This window comes from Neofelis nebulosa, chromosome 12, assembly GCF_028018385.1.
Source record: "Neofelis nebulosa isolate mNeoNeb1 chromosome 12, mNeoNeb1.pri, whole genome shotgun sequence".
Lineage (NCBI taxonomy): Eukaryota > Metazoa > Chordata > Mammalia > Carnivora > Felidae > Neofelis > Neofelis nebulosa.
The window spans coordinates 18602128-18618653 of record NC_080793.1 but is presented as its reverse complement, the minus strand read 5'-3'; the positions used below and the strand labels follow the sequence as shown (position 1 = coordinate 18618653).

Below are 16526 nucleotides of genomic sequence, written 5' to 3'. Positions count from 1 at the left end.
ATCTTTAGTTAGCTAAGTTCCAAGAGTTTCTTAAAGGCAGACTTTGGGCCGTGTTCATCGCAGCACTCTAAACCTGGAAATCAGTCCTCAGGCATTGGCTGGAAGGTAGAGGGATTTAGCTTTTGACTTAGGATGGGGAAGAGGGGCACCATCCATTTGTTGTAGGAAGCACAGTTAGCACTGGTTTGAATTACTTAGTCTGTCCAAGTTTAGATGTCAATATCTCAAGATCATAACTAACTACAGAATTTGGAACAGGTTATTCAAGTGGTTTAAACCTCAATTTCTTTAACTGGAAAATGGCAGTAACATGGTTATTTTGCATGTGGTTAAGTGAGATAAGTGTGTAGTCACTGATGTGATGAGCACTCTCGAAATAGTAGTTACCAGTGTCTGTCTATGCAGTCTCCTCCTCTTTGTCATGAAGCCTGCCTAGGGAAGTAATTCCTCAACCATACAGGAGGAGAAAGTCATCTAGGGGTGATTCCCTGTGCACCTCTGATACACACCTTCTTTATTCAATGGAGGACACCATATGAAAAGTCCCACATTGCCAGCACAGTGGGAGGTGAGCTCCCTGAGCATTTTCCATGGCAGGACATGAATCATCTGGCTATGTGGAGGCCAGGGCACTGAACCCAACAGCCTCAGGTGCACTTCAAGAAATTTTCTTTTCTTTTCCTTTTTTTTCCCCTAATGAAACATCTTAACAGACATTGGTCCAACTAACTTTTCCGCCATGGCAACACACAGACACACACCTGTCTCTCCAAGCTTCTGGAATCCCCCTCCGGAGAGCCTGATGGGGGCTGCGAGGAGCAGCAAGGCTCCACAGTGCCAGGAAAAGGGATTTAAAACTAGAGAGGGCATGAGCAGCAGAATGAGCTGGGGACAGGCTGATAGCACATATTGTGGTGGCATCACACATATGTGATGGCACACTCAGGGGTCAGCCAACTTCAGCCAACCAGGCAGCTATCCAGAGGCCACAGCTGTCTGTGAAGGCCTCAGAGAAGCCACACACCTCTCTTTGCAGCTTTTGCACTGTGTTGGGTTCTGCCATCACAGCTGCTTTACCCTGAGTTAAACTTTTGATACTCTTTACAGTTCACACATCGCACAGGACTGCTAATCATTAATCCCTTCTCTCTCTTTTTTAAAATTCCTTCTCTTAATCAGAATTCCTTAGGCCTCTCCCAAACAAAGCTTCCTACTTCTCTCTCCAAGATTCAAAGAGTTGTGCATATAATCTAATAAAAGAAGAAATGACCCTACTATACATTGTACTGAATACATTACAGTTACTTTCTTGGTCAAGCCTCATAATAACCTCACAAGGTGGGACTATTACTAACCCCATTTTGTTGATGAGGAAACAGAGATTCTGACGGCAAATTACTTACCCAAGGCAATAGCTAGTGAATGGTGACAGAGATAGATTCAACTTAATTAGGCTCACACCATGGTCTCAGCACACTGGGGAGTTTCTGCAACTGTTGGGCTAATTTTTCCTTTGGGTTGGGTCAAGACAATGGAAAGCTATGATAATGGGGTGACTCAGCAAAGGCCGGGGACCTAGGGTTTAGGAAAGGGCATAACGAGAGGAATTTAGAACAGGGCTTGGCATGTGGCAATGTTATACACTGAATATTTGTGTCCTCCTGAAATTCCTATGTTGAAACCTAATCCCCAGGGTGATGGTATTAGGAGATGGGGCCTCTGGGAGGTGATTAGGTCTTGAGGGTGGAGCCTCTTGAATGGGATTAGTGCTTTTATGAAAGAGACCCCAGGGAGCTCCCTCTTCCCATCTGGCCTGTGAGGACACAGCAAAAAGATAGCTGTTTATGAACCAGGAGATTCTCACCAGACACTGAATCTGCCAGCACCTTGATCTTGGACTTCCCAGTGCCAGAACTATGAGAAACAAATCGGTGTTGTTTATACCAGTATCCTATTACACCAAAACTAAGATAAGGCCACAGACAAAGGCAGGCAAGTGTTCAATGAATGCAACTATGACTTTTCTTTTCTTCTACTTTTTTTTTTTAACATGTTGGTTCCTCTCTGAAAATATAATGCCTAGGAGGAGGAGTCGGCAACACTGCAGGAGAAATTTATTCATCTAAACTCCACCTACATACTTGCAGAAACATAAATCCAGTAATAATGAAACTTCTTGAAAGAGTATCCTTGAGCTTAGATTGCTAGAATTTGAGCAGACCTCTAGGCACTGAGTTGTCTGGAAGAATCTCTCTGTGCTTTGTTTCCCCATGTGTAGTAGAGTTGGGGCGGAGTGGCTGCGGGGGACTCAGTATGTAGGTTTTCAGGAAGGGGACTGTTGACCTCATAGGCACTCATCAAAACTGAGAAGTAGGCACATTTTCAACTGCTTACATTTTACACCTCTCTGAATTCCCACAGTGCCTTACTCTCCTCTCTTGAACAGGTGTCATCCTTGCATAATGAGATACCTGACCACATGCTTACTTCTTCTGCAGAGCTAGCTCCTGTGAGCTTTTACCAGAAAGTTAAGACTCTATAAGGCCTCTTTGTACTCTACCCTCCCAGGTAACACACTGGAAGCAGTTCATTTGCTTTTTAAAAGGAGACTCCAGGGGTGCCTGGGTGGCTCAGTTGGTTAATTAAGTATCCCCTGACTCAGGCTTTGGTTAGGATCTCACACTTCTTGGGTTTGAGCCCCATGTTGGGCTCTGTGCTGACAGCTCAGAGCCTGGAGCCTGCTTTGGATTCTGTGTCTCCCTCTCTCTTGGCCCCTCTCCCACTTGTGCCCTGTCTCTCTCTCTCTCAAAAATAAACAAACACTTAAAAAAATGGGGTGCCTGGGAGGCTCAGATGGTTAAGCGTCCAACTTCGGCTCAGGTCATGATCTCATGGTTTGCGAATTCAAGCCCCACGTCGGGTTCTACACTGGCAATAGGGAGCCTGCGTGGGACCGTCTCTCTCTGCCTCTCTCCCACTAGTGAGCTCTATCTCAAAATTAACTTAAAAATAAATAAATAAATAAATACATAAATACATAAATACATAAATAAATAAATAAAACAAACAATGGCAGAATGCCTCCCCATGACCTCAAGATCCAAACTGCCATTGCTTCTTGCCTGGAAAATAACAATAGCCACCCTCTTTGGGGCCTTCTCTCTGGCCCCATTTCCACTTCTGCGGCCAAAACAGTTTTTCTTAAAGAGCAAGCTTGGTATTTCACTTTGTTAACATTCTTTGGTACCTCTCAGTTACTTCAAATATGGTCCAACTTTGTGTCCAAAGCTTCCAACACTCTGCCTAGCCCCAGCTTGCCCTCTGGCTATTTGGGTCTTTATTCTCATGGGAAGTGCTTTCAGCCCCAGAATGTGTTCTGTTTTCTCTTATCTCTGGGTTTTCAATGTTCCTGGTGGCCCATCTCATTCCTCCCCACTCTCTTTGGTTTACCCCTCCTGTCCTTTGGGCTTTAGGCATCACTTTTTCAAGGAAGCACTTCCTTGAAGCACTAGTTTGTCTCAGGACCCAGAAATGAGTTAGGAACACCCTACTGCAGCCTGAATTCACTGACCCACCTCTCTATAATCTCCAAGGGACTGTACGGTCCGAGAGCAGGGAGCTTCTCACTCTTCCGTTGCACGCCCAGTGCCTGGCATATAGTAGGTAATCAATAGATATCTGTTGAGTGAATACACAGAGGTCCCCCAGGGGCAAGAAACACTACCCAAGCAGAAAGAGAGACAATAAGAATTTTTAATCCATGGAAAGTGCTGCAGGGACTCTGTCCAGGCCCACAAGCAGCAGGAAGAGGCAGGGATCCTGCAAACCCAGTAGTGTCTGGAAAATGAAAAGCCATAAAGACCCAAGCTTCCTCACTGCAACAATCCTCGGGGCCTCCTTCCTGATGCTGAAGAGGTCAGATTGTCTCTCCATGGGTCTCCTCCAGGGCCCACTGTGGGAAGGAAGCTGAGTGTGGCAGGAGGAAGGAAGAAGAGCAAAGGCCGCTTGGTCTCCACCTGAAAGCCCCTCCCCCGGGACTGACTGCCATCCATAAGAAAATGTTTAAAAAGGAGAGACTTGGATAGTCAAATAATATCTTAGAAAAAATAAAAGAGAAAAAAAACCCGGATAATTCCAGCAGTTACAAAGTTCTCTGTCGGCTATCCACAAGAGAAAGAGTTTGCTTTGGCCTCGCTGGCAAGCCTCATCTGCCAGGCCCATCCTCAGCTGTCCCCCAGCCCCCCCCAGGCCCCAGGATCCACGAGAGTAGGGCTCCCCCTCCCATGGAGAGTCTCTGTGCTCATGGAGGGCAGTACCCTCCCTCACCGGCCCTTGGACTCCCCATACGTGTTTCGGGCCATGGACACCATCTTCTCCTCGCATGTGATTTTGGTGTCCTTGAGGATGCTGTACCACACCATACCCGCAGGCCGGACCTCCTCACTGCGGCAGAAAAGGTAGGGCACGGTGTCCACACGGCTCTGGATGTAGGCGCTTCGCAGGAGGCTGGAGCAGTGACCGCTCACCCTCTCCAGTCGCCGCAGGATCAGGTGGGCCTTCCTGAAAGGCAGGACGAGACAGCGATGAAGCATGAAGCCCAGATCAAAGCTTAAGCCTTTGACAGTGAATAAAGGTCGACAAGAGAAATGAGGACTTCCTGTCCCAACAACCTCCTAACCATTCCTGGCCTGAGTGTGATATTTCAAACACCCATTTGAAAATCACCTCAGAATCTGTCCTCTTCAACTGTGCAATGTGTAAAGAATGAAAGTGACATAGAACCTTTGATCCAGCATTTTCATTTCCAAGAAAAGAGAGTCCCAGGAGTTATGAAGTTACCAGCCTTAGGGCTCTGACCAAGGAGAAATTATTATAATAATCATACACAGAAACCACAATCACAACTAAAATTTATTGACACTAGCCATGCTAGGCACAGAGTAAGTGCTTTGCATACATTTAACAGTTTTATTTAATCTTCACAACAGCCCTGAACATACTGTTCTTTCCACTCACACAGAATGGGAGTAGAGCCCACAGCTCAGAGAAATGACATTGCATGACCAAGGTCAAACATCAAGTTGACCGTTGGGGCTGGGCATTCGAATCTAGGCCTGATACCCATGAAGCCCCTCTCTAACTTCTGCTTTTGTGTTTCTCTATTCTCTGATACTCTATTCTTTTTTTTTTCTTTTTGAAAGAGAAAGAGAGCATGCAGAGAGAGAGAGGGAGAGAGAATCATAAGCAGGCTCTGTGCTGGCACAGAGCCTGACACAGGGCTCGAACTCATGAACCATGAGATCATGACCTGAGCCGAGATCAAGTCAGATGCTTAACTGACTGAGCCACCCAGGTGCCCCTCTCATACCCTACTCTTACAGGCAGGAAACTTGGAGATCTTTCATCAAAGCCTTAATAGCTAAGTCCCCAAATCAGATTTCTCTAGATCTTGTTTTTGTCATGTCTAAAACAGTGAGGATGGTCTTAGTTTCACAAGTTCGTGGTTAAGATTTACCATGAGAAAGGACCAAAGCCTGACATAGAATAAGCTCCCAATAAATGATACCTACGATTACCAAGAATTGTTATGATAGTATCTTGGGATCAGGGTCATACTGAACACTAGTCTAAACAAGAATCACCCTGTCCTGTGGTGATCATCATGAGTAATTTATCTGGAGTCCTTTATCCAGCACCAGAAAGAGGATCATTGAGGAGGTCTGATGGCTGCATAGAAAATTAAAGCTAGAGAGGATCTCTGAGATCCTTGGGTCTCTCAATGATGGCACTATTGACATTTGAACCAGATAATTTGCTGTTGTAGAGGCTGTCTGGTAGGAAGTTTTGCAGCATCTCTGGGCCTCTGCCCGTTAAGTACCAATAGCACTCCTTTGCTCCAGTCCTAGCAATGAAATTGTCTATAGACATTGTAAATTCTCCTCTTGGAGGTGGGGGCAGGGGGAATCACCCCAACTGGGAACCAGTGACCTGGTCTCACCTACTGTCATTGAAGATGTGAAAACTGAGGCTGAGAGAGGAAAAGGGGCATCCTCTTCCCGGATCCCACCATAGACTAGTGTCACTGTCAAGGTGTCCATCTCCATGTAGAATCCAGTTTTCTCTAGGTTCCACCATCTTCAAGATACCCAAGGGCTGAGTGAACAGCTCTCTCATGCTGTCCTCTCCATGCCCCTCTGAGACCCCAGGAGGGAGGGCATTTTACGACAACATACCCCACAAGTGGGAGACTGTGTCAGGCACCTGCATGGCGACTGGAAAAGGGCCGGGCTTACGTGTGTATGTTTTGTGGGCACGATTTATGAGGTACCTTTCAAAAAGTCCTCTTTGTATAGTTCACCACTTGGGTGGAATATTTCCTGAGGTGCCAAGAATTCATAGCTTCATAATCACACTCGAGTTGCCACTCTGCCCACAGACCTCTCTCTCCCCTGGCAGGCCAAAGAAGAGCTTGAGGAGTACGTTTCTCTCTTCTCCTGGTTTGAGTACTTGCTCTGTTCCTTAATAGCTCTGTGTCCTTGGGAAATTTACTTAATGTCTCTAAACCCATTTCTTCACTTGAAAAATGGCACTGTTGTGAAGTTAAAGGAGATAATGCTATTGACTGCTCATTTACTGAGCATTTATTTTATGAGAGGGCTCTATATTCAGTGTGAAAGACCAACAGATGACAAATGACAATGTCAATGACAAAAAGGAGAATGATAGGAGGAGGCATGGGGGCCGGGAGGAAGCAGAGGAAGGTGCCTACGTAGGATTGGGGATATCCAAGAAGGCTTCCTAGTAGAAGGGCAACTTGTATTGAGTCTCATAAATGAATAGGGGTCAAAGAAGACAAAGACATAACAGGAGGGATAGGGAAAGGCATAAAGATAAGTGATTATGTTGAATTTCTGAGGATTTACAGTTGGAATGCCATGTGGTAAGTGGGGACACAGTGGGAAAACTGGCGAAGTGGCAGGAGCCAGCCATTAAAACTCAGGAACTGGGGAGTTGGTTGTACCAAGTAATGGTGCACCATTCAGGCTCTAGAGCCTGACTGCTCAGGTTCAAATCCTGGCTCAGCCACCTACTAGCTCTGATATTGAGGGAATTGTTTAACCAGGTGTGACTCCATTTCCTTATCCATGAAATGGGAATAATGTTTGTTATCTACCACAAAGACTCATTAAAAAAAAAGCATTAATGAATCTATAACAAGCCCTCAATAAGTGTTATCTAGATTGGTAGTCTGGAAGGCAAGTAGGGGAGTTATCAAAGGGTTTCAAGCTGCCAAGTAACAGATTCAGAGCTGGACTATTTAAAAACGTTCCTGGATGCCTTGAGGAGAACCGAATTGGGGGAAGGACAAGCCTGGCAGCAAGAAACCAGGTAGGGCACACATCCAGGAGTCAAGTGTTTCCTATCATCACACTTAAGGGTGCTGGTTTGCTTTTTCTATGCTTTCAAAAAGCTGCATCCTCTTTCTGCTTCCTCATTTATAACAAGGGAGGGACATTTGCCAACCTCATAAAGTTATAGCGAGGATTACAGAAGTTAATACACACAAAACCCTTAGAAATGTGTTTGGCACATTGTAAGTCCCCGATACAGGGTAGAAAGTACCACCCCCACCATTGCCCCTCATCATCACTGTTTCCATACTGGTATAAGCCTTGGGCACCTTTGCAAGTCAGTGGCAGGAGACAGACAGAAATAGGAATAAAGTGGATACCTAATCATTAGTTTGGGGGCTCAGAAATCTTCCCAAGGGATTTAACAACTACACTAGGACTTCAATGATGAGACAGGTTTTTAAGGTAGATGGGGAGGCAGAGGAAAGAGCCCATCCAAAGTTACATTACCAAGAGCATGAACAACCAGAACTTTGAAATGGTTAGTGCAAAGAATGGATAAGAGACTAGTCAGTTTTTCAGATCTCAGACCATCTAGACTCTTCAAAGCCCTGGGGAAGTGTTATATTTTAGGGGCAATGGAGAGTGACTGTCTGATTCAGACAGTCACAAAAACAAGCCACGGATACAAAATGAGGTTGGAAAAGGGAATCCCTCCAACATGTCCAAAGGCTTTGTCTCCAAAGGCCCAGCCATTTCCTCAGGGAGAATTCTGGAACTCCAATGAACCAAGCCTCCTTTTGAATGGATGGGGAAACTGAGGTTTGGAGTGAGAAAATACTCGGTCTAAAGGAACACCTGAAGTTAGTAACAAAGGCAGAACAAGAACCAGAGCTCTTGGTTGTACAGAGCTGAATTTAAATATCTGGGCCTGGAGTCTCAGAGTCAAATCCTAGCTCTATAACTTAACAGCTATGTGGATCATTAGGAAGTTCTTCAATGGTGCTCTTAGTTACCACATCAGTAAAATGAGAGTAATAACAGTGTTCTGGGGGGAATGAGATGAGCTGAGTAATTTGATTACTCTCAGTAAATGTTAGCCAAGGTTCAAAGTAGCATACTGTAGAAGAAAGGACATAGGCTTCAGAAACCATTAGGGTAAGTCACTTCTCTGTAAGCTTGTTTCCTCATTTTTAAAATGGGATTAGAGATGCTTATTTTGTAGGGCTGTTGTTAGGCTGAAATGAATGACTGCTGTAGGCATCCAGCACAGAAATTTGTACTCAATAGGCACTAAACTGGTGCCAGTTCACTTAACTATCCCCTGCTCTTTGTCCACAGCACACACTGCCTCAGACTTTGGCTTGCATTTAGCCAACAAAGACAGGAGAACTCAGAAGGGGACACCATGGAGACAAGGGTTGGAGGTGCTCAAAGGCCGGAGAAGAGGAGGGGGAGTGAGAGACCAAAGGTGAGAGAGCTGGGTAATAAATTTGTAGGCAATGGAGATCCATAAATCAAAGGCCAGGCATGCTCCAAGCTTTCCCTGGAGAGGGAATCATAGGTCAGAATGACCACTTTTCTCAAATACCGGAAATGAAATCTTCCTCATTGGAGACGGGACCCAGGCCTGCTGGGATAGGAAGCCAGAGGTGAAGGAGTGACAGTGCACATTAATTTATGGTTATATTAGCGGGCAAGGCTGAGACAGGAATGGCTTGTGGAGGAGTCAGGGGCTGAGTTCCAATGCCACTTCTCCGGGAACTATAGAACCTTTGACCGACCATTCTATTCCCAGCACCATTACCCAATCAGCTGTTGACACAGTTAGTGGATACAGACCTAATTTCTAAGGGGGCCCTGGAATGGAGGGGGGAAAAAGAGGCAGTAGGGAAATGTTCCTATTGGCCTCTCCCCCTCCTCCCTATCTCCTTTAGTTGAGCTCAAACGTCTCTGTGTTAGCTGACCTCAAGCTTAATGAGAGTCGAGGGCATGACGTGGTTGCACAAAAACGGGACACAACCTCCAAAAGTGGATAGCGCAGATTAAGAGAAAGAATGACTTCATTCATGTTGCCCTGGTCAGGCCACATCTGGAGAACCCCAGTCACTTCTGGTAAGAGGGACATGTGCAAACTGTAGCCAGATCATGATGCTGAAGCTTGTCTCAAAAGCAAGTCTTAATGAGGAAGTGTGGAAAGCAGGAATGGAATGTGTCCTCTGAAGGGAGAATTCAGGCAAACGGTTATGTTGTTCTAATAAATGAAGACTAGTGGGAAGAAAAAAAAAAACCCTGAAATTAAATATAATCCTCACCACAATTTTAGAGTTCATACTTCAGTCCCAGTCTTTAGGTGGTAAAAGTGAGGCTTGGGCTGGTCATATGGTTTGACCAGGGCTAACAGAGTGTGAGAAGAGCATCTAGAGCTGTTGCAAGGCACCCCAGTGTTATCAATGATATTGCTCCAAAATTAACAGAAGGTGAATTTTGACTCAATATGATAAAAACTTAAAACTAGAATCCTTGAAATCTAGAATGGACCCTTCCATATCTCCAGTGGTTTTCCTTCACTAGAGATGATCAAATCAAGTAAGTTTTAGAAAGGAGTCTGTCTTGGTCTGTTTGGGCTGCTATAACAAAATACCACAGACTGTGTCATTTATAAACAATGGAGATTTAATCCTCACAGTTCTGAAGGCTGGGAAGTCCAGGATCATGGCACTAAGGACATGTGCTGTGCGGTAGCTACTGAGGGCTAGCTTCCTGGTCCACAGATGGTACTTTCTTGCTGTGCCTCCACATGGTGAAGGGGCAAAGAATCTCTCTGGTCCCTCTTTTTATAAGAGTACTAATCCCATTCCTAAGGGATCCAACCTCACGACCTAATCAACTCCCAAAGATCCCATCTCTTAATACTATCACCTCGGACATTAGGTTTTGAATCTACGGATTTTGGGGGGATACAACATTCAGACCATAGCAGACTCTAATGGTAGTAGAAAGTGGAGAAGACTTTTGTGGTTCTTGTTTGTTTTTACTGACAAGAATCAAGGGGTTGACTCACAGATACCATCTGGTGGGCATCTGATGAGAACTTCACGATAGATGTGACACAACTGCCAAGGCACAGAGTTGCTGACGTAAGAGGACCACATTTGCTGAAGTTCTGTTCTTGCTTCAAAGTCATGCTGAAATTTCACCTTCAGGAAGTCTTCCAGAACTTCCCAGCTATCATAAGTCATCTTTTACCCTTTGCTGCTGAAGCTTTTTATTTCTCTGTTGAGATATATAATATATTCTGCCTTAGTTGTGTACATATCTTGGGATGCAATGTGTTATAATGGACAGGACGCTGGTTTGAAGTTTGCATTTTGAGTTTATTTTGAATTTGGCCTCTGGCAGTTATTAGCTATGTAACCTTAAACAATTTACTTAATTCCAGTGATTCCCTGTTGCTTAATCTTCAGAATCGACGGTTTAGGAGATGAAATGAGATGTAAATGACCTCACCCATAATAGTGCTCAACTAGTATCTTCCACCTGCTTCTTGGACAATGTAGAAGGAATTAATAAGAGCGAACTGACTTGAACTGAGGCAATTCTCAGGACTCAGCTTTCAAAATCCCAAATTCTCCAGCAGGAATTGATAAAAGGAATGGAATGGCATTTGAGCATCCATGTGGACCTAGGGAAATAATATGGCCAGGTAGGCAAAATGTTTATACAGAGTTGTTTATAACAGCAAAGCATTTGGAAGAAACCTAGTTGGTATTTAACAGAAGACTCAAGTAACATACAGTACATTCAAATAATTGCATGGCTAAAGGGCCTACCCAGATAACACAGTACATGTGCATCCAAGAGAAAAGACCTATTAAGTATAAAGAAACAGCAGAACATGGTGTATCTATTTGTTGTACATAGCAGAGTTGGTGAAAATTGTGCTCTGGTTGTAGATACAGGTATATCCTTAAGCCTGTATCAGCATCCCTATTCATTTTCTTATCCAAGTCATATCTAGAAAGGTATGTGCACACTGCTAATGACTTTATCTCTGGGTTCGGATTATGGGATTCAGAGTGCAAAATTCTCACTTTCCACTTTATATACATCCACATCATGTAGATGCTACAGAATGAGCAAGAATTACTTTTAGAACAAAATACAATAAGGTCTTTCCATTTTGAAAACCTGCGTATATACACATATATTTTTGTAGCTGGTGTGATGAATCTGAGCAATGAAACCATGGTTTCATGGCGTTGCGGTAGTTCACTGGGGTTACTTTCAGCATCTAGCCTCAGACCAGTCCCACAAAACAGAAAACAAGTAGCTCAATACTGCTGTCTTGATATAGATCTTCAACATCAGCTTTGAAATGTGATTTATAAGAGTGAAAATATTTATGTTTTGTCTTCTCCTTATTCTCTCGCAAGAAACCATAAGACCTTCCCAAGAATTCATTCCTTAACTGATGGTAAGAACGACAGAGTCTCAACCAACCCAGTGATTTCAGTGTGGAACAGAAACAGACTACAAAATAGCAGCCAACCTTGCTATACTACCAGTGGGAACACTGATCCATAGAACACTTGTTCAAGGTCATCCTGTGTTTTGTATTTATCCACCCTGAGGCATCTTCAATTATAAGAAATGCCACTGATTTAATAATAGCCTTTCAAGAAAAGGAGAAAGAATATAACACTTAATGTGCACACCCATTGTGCACCGTCCATCCTGATTTCAGAAATGTCAAAATATGCAACAACAACAAGAAAGATTAAAAGTGCATGTGAGATCATAGGAATATGGCCCTAGAAGCCTAAGTTTGCTCTTGTTCAAAATATCCTAGAAATCCCAAAAGACTTAATCCCTGATAGCTAAGGAAAGGGTGAATAGAATCTTGAATTGAAAGAATGACATCAAGTTTGCTTATTTTCACTATGGATGCAGCAACCATGGTTCATGGGATATGCCAACTCTTCTCAGATAGGAAAGGCCTATCTTGCTATGTTGAGAAAAATCCTAGGCTAAACCAAGCCTGTGATGATTTCTGTGATGTATTAGCAATGTCTGCCATGGAAGCAAGAGGGGCTGAGACAGTAAATATATCATTATAGTCCAGAAAGATCAATTCACTGAAACAAAATCCCTTCAAGTGCTTGCTCTCTTCTTCCTATTCTGTCATTTCAGCCATACGTGGCTGAGAGGATCATCGAGAAGCCCAAGAGTGGTCAAGTATATTCTATTGGGGCAAATTCTGGTCCTTAGCCACCTATGAGCTCAGTTTCTCATGTCTAACAGAAACCGTATGGCTGGGCCAGCTGGGTGTCAGCAGGTTTTCTCTGAGTAGCTGTTTGTGGCACCCACGGCTGCCACAGGAGCCAGGCTCTGGAGGACAATGGCCTGATAGATTTATTAGGCAGAGATAAGAGATGCCCAATTTGTCACCAAATTTTATGGGGGTATATGACTATAGTTTTAAGGAGAAGTATGGAACATTTTGGGGTTTGGTGATTCCTGATAGAGTTCATTCCATGGTATCGGTGGTTCTGGGAAGTGCTCTTAACACCCTGGCCACCTAGGTCCCTGAGAAACAGGACATGCTGGACTAAAGGACAGTCAAGGTGTCCCTGTTCTCTGGTCTTTATGACCTTGAGGGCTTTCTGGTTTCTTCGCTTCCCAGCTGGAAGGGACTTTGGAGTCCAGCTCTTTTACATTACAAACGAGGTCCAGAATGGGAATGGAGGTTTTCCAAGGTCACGCAGCTAGTGGGTGGCAAACCTAGGACAGGAACCCAAGGCTCCTGGCTCCAGGGCAGTGTCTTGCTCTCTCTCTCTCTCCTTTACACTTTGATACTCTGCACACTTGCGAGCCCTTCGGAGTCATGGCACATTTACCCAAATTGTTCCTCTGTTTAAAACGTTTACCTGGCTTTTTGGGGGAAAGAACACACTCCTGGACAGAGCTCACAGGAGCCATCATGATCTGCCCTCTGCTGAACTCACCAGCCTTGTTTTCTTTTCCCCCCTCTCACCTTGAACTCTCTGTCCCAATGAGAATTATACTTCTTAAGTGTATCCTCTTAATTACCATCCCCCAACTCATCTTTGCATTGGTTGTTCCTTCTGATGAAAGCATCCATGGGAGGACTCCTTTGATGCTAAGCACAGACTTCACTGTCTTCTCCAAGGATTCTTGTTTGAGGTCCAGGTCTGGGTTAGCTGTGCCAGCTGTTCACATCCAGAACCCTGTCACTCAAAGTGTACTTTTGGGACCAGCAACACTGGCATCACACCTGAGAGCTTATTAGAAATGCAGAATCTCAGGCCCATCCTAAGCCACTAAGTCTATTTGAATTTTAGCAACGCTTTCACAGGATTCTCATGCCCATTAAAGTTTGAGAAACACTGCAGTAACCAGCTTCTCACCCTCCTTTTTACAGCATGCTTCTTGTAACATGCTTCACTGCAACTACCTACAGACTTTTGCTCACTGGATGCTGCTCCTTCTAAGGCAGGATCTGTCTTCTTCACTCATATATTTCCAGCCCATAGCACAGAGCCTGGTACATAGTAAGCACATTAAGTGAATCAACGAATAAGTAAATTAATGAAATGCGGTCTCCACAGGTCTCTTAATATTTGCAAGCACAATGCATTTTTTTATTGCTACTTTTGAGCTGGAGAGACCTTAGGGTTCATGGAATTTAGTTGTTACCAACCGTGACCTATAGATCTTTGATAGCTCACAGAGACTTAGGAGTCCCTCGGGATTGGGGGAAAGGGGGTCTGAAAGGGAGACCTAGCAGGTGGAGCTCCAGACCACCCTCTCTAGTTTCTACCAGAACAACTGTGTAACCATCTGAGCCACACATTATCCAATTATTTAACAAGTAAATTTAGCACCCACTTACAAGAGTGAGTAGGACATAAAGAATCACTAAACACACATAAGCTGCCATAGTAGTACAGAAGAGAGATAACACAAGAGTAAACACATAAGCAATATAAGATACCAAAGCTAATAGGTATGATGCAGAAAATTAAAACATGAGCATGTGACTGAGAAGATATGTAGAAATCTTAGAGGATTCTCTGAGGAAGTAGCATTCTAGTTGAGACATGGGGGTCTACATAAGATCTGTTTAGAAAAAAATTTTCTACTGCTTAAAAGAAGGAGTACCACTGCCCTAGTTCATCCTGATTATTTTATAGATGAGGAGACTGAAAGCCAGAGAAAGCCAGAACCCAAGGTTGTACACTGAGTTCATTAGCACTGTCAGGATAGATTAGGATGCAGCTATCTTGGTTCCTGTGGACATGCCAGTGTGGGATGTTAAAGGAATCTCATATTCCCTCCAGAGACTAGAAATACTGAAGAATGAGGAAACTGGGTGACACCAACGGGGGCTGGTGGACAGTGACTGGTGACCGGTTGGCTGGAGGTTAGGGGGGTTATCAGAGCCCATTACCAAGTGGGTTGTCCTACCTCTGTGGGCGGCCAGGCAGCCTCTCCAGAAGATTTATGTCCTTGAGGGCCATAAAGGATCCCAGAAGGTCATAAAGACAAAGTCAGGAGTGGAGCTCTGGTTTACCTTCCACCCAAACTCTCTGAGCCCTGTGGGAAAGGCCAATAAAGTGGGATGCCTTTCCCTGACCGTGGGCAAGATGGCAGCCCAGATGACTCACACAGTGGCTTTCATCTGAGGCTCTGGGCTTCTGCCTGTCTACTCTCTTTTAGCTTTTATCTAAAGAAACTTCCTTTCATGTGAAAGAGAGAAAGTTATAGTCCAGGACCCAATGGGCAGATAACGTCTATTCCAGGGAGAGATTCCAGCTCTCATCTGTTCCCTTGAGGGCCTCAAATCCTTGGAGGGTTATTTCAAGTGTTATAAGGCCTCAGGGTAAGAGCTCAGGGCAGAATCAGCCTCCATATAAAACTCTGTGCAACCATGGGCAGTTCACTTGACCTCACAGGGCCTCTAATTCCTTATCACCCACAACATGAGAATACCCTACTTTGCCCAGCTTACCGAGGTAATTTTAAAACTTTCTAAAGCATAGAGTGCTACCAACTAAGTATTTCAGGAGGCCAGGTGATGCTCTCCAATGCCACCAGTACCACCCTGCCCCAGAACATCACACTGTCTCCCCTGGATTATCATAACAATGGCCTCCAGAGCCTCACTACCTCCCTCCTGTCTTGACCCCTCTCCATGTTTCCAACAGCAAGTCAGAGGCATCTTTCTTCCCTGAAGATCAGCTAATATCACCCCCTTCTGAAAAACACTTGAAAAGCTTCTCATTACCCTGGGGAGATAATCCAAACTCTTTAACCCTACTTAAAGGGCATTCAGGACTGGCCCCTGCTGACCTCTCCCTTCTTATCCCTTCCCACTCCTGCTGTCACACACTTTGCTTCAACTACAGGGAAACTCTCTCAGTTCCTCTACACACAGTGTTTACCAAGTGTAGAAGGAGTTCCCCTGGGGAAGGAGAAAGGGTTTGAGGTGGTACTCAAGACGATCACAGACACAGCATTAAACAACAATGAATCACACTGGGAAAAGCAGTTAGATTCTCTTTTTCATTCTCTTCCCCTCCTCCAGATTACTTTCAAAAAGAAAGTCTTGGTTTGAGACTGTGTCTTTAGTACTTCTCTAACACTTGCTAATCTCCTTTTTAAACTCAGAGTGTCAGGCTCCACTAGGATTGAATAGCATTGTTTTCTGTTTTTGTTTTTTTTTTCTTTTTTCTCTTCCCTTGTATCAAATGTTTACATTTAATTTTCTTTTTTTTATTATAATTTTTTAAAAAATCTTTATTTTTTTTGAGAGAGAGCAAGAGAGAGAGAGAGACAGAGCATGAGCAGGGGAGGGGCAGAGAGAGAGGGAGACTCAGAATCCTAAGCAGGCTCCAGGCTCTGAGCTGTCAGCACCGAGCCCAACGTAGGGCTTGAACTCACAAGCCACGAGATCATGATGTGAGCCAAAGTCAGATGCTTAACCAACTGAGCCACCCAGACACCCCTACATTTAATTTTCTATTAAGGGTAGTTGGTGCCCATTTTCCCTTTACAAAATGATATGGTGTTTTCAAATATATTATCAATGAGAAGTGAATCTAAGATACAAAACAAAACAAAATAGGTGCTTACAGTATGGCGGTATGT

The 16526-nt window shown here is 44.3% G+C and overlaps 1 protein-coding gene across 4 annotated transcripts in view; it reads right to left on the bottom strand.

Annotated features, from left to right (window-relative positions):
- Positions 1 to 3735: 3735 nt before the first annotated feature.
- The window catches only part of ASTN2 (astrotactin 2), an 885184-nt gene continuing 872393 nt past the window's right edge, over positions 3736 to 16526 (bottom strand). For all 4 annotated transcript variants that reach the window (XM_058694362.1, XM_058694365.1, XM_058694363.1 and 1 more), the window contains one exon: positions 3736 to 4560. In XM_058694362.1, coding sequence (XP_058550345.1) covers positions 4323 to 4560 — 238 coding nt within the window. In that variant the 3' untranslated portion in view covers positions 3736 to 4322. The remainder of the gene's footprint in view (positions 4561 to 16526) is intronic.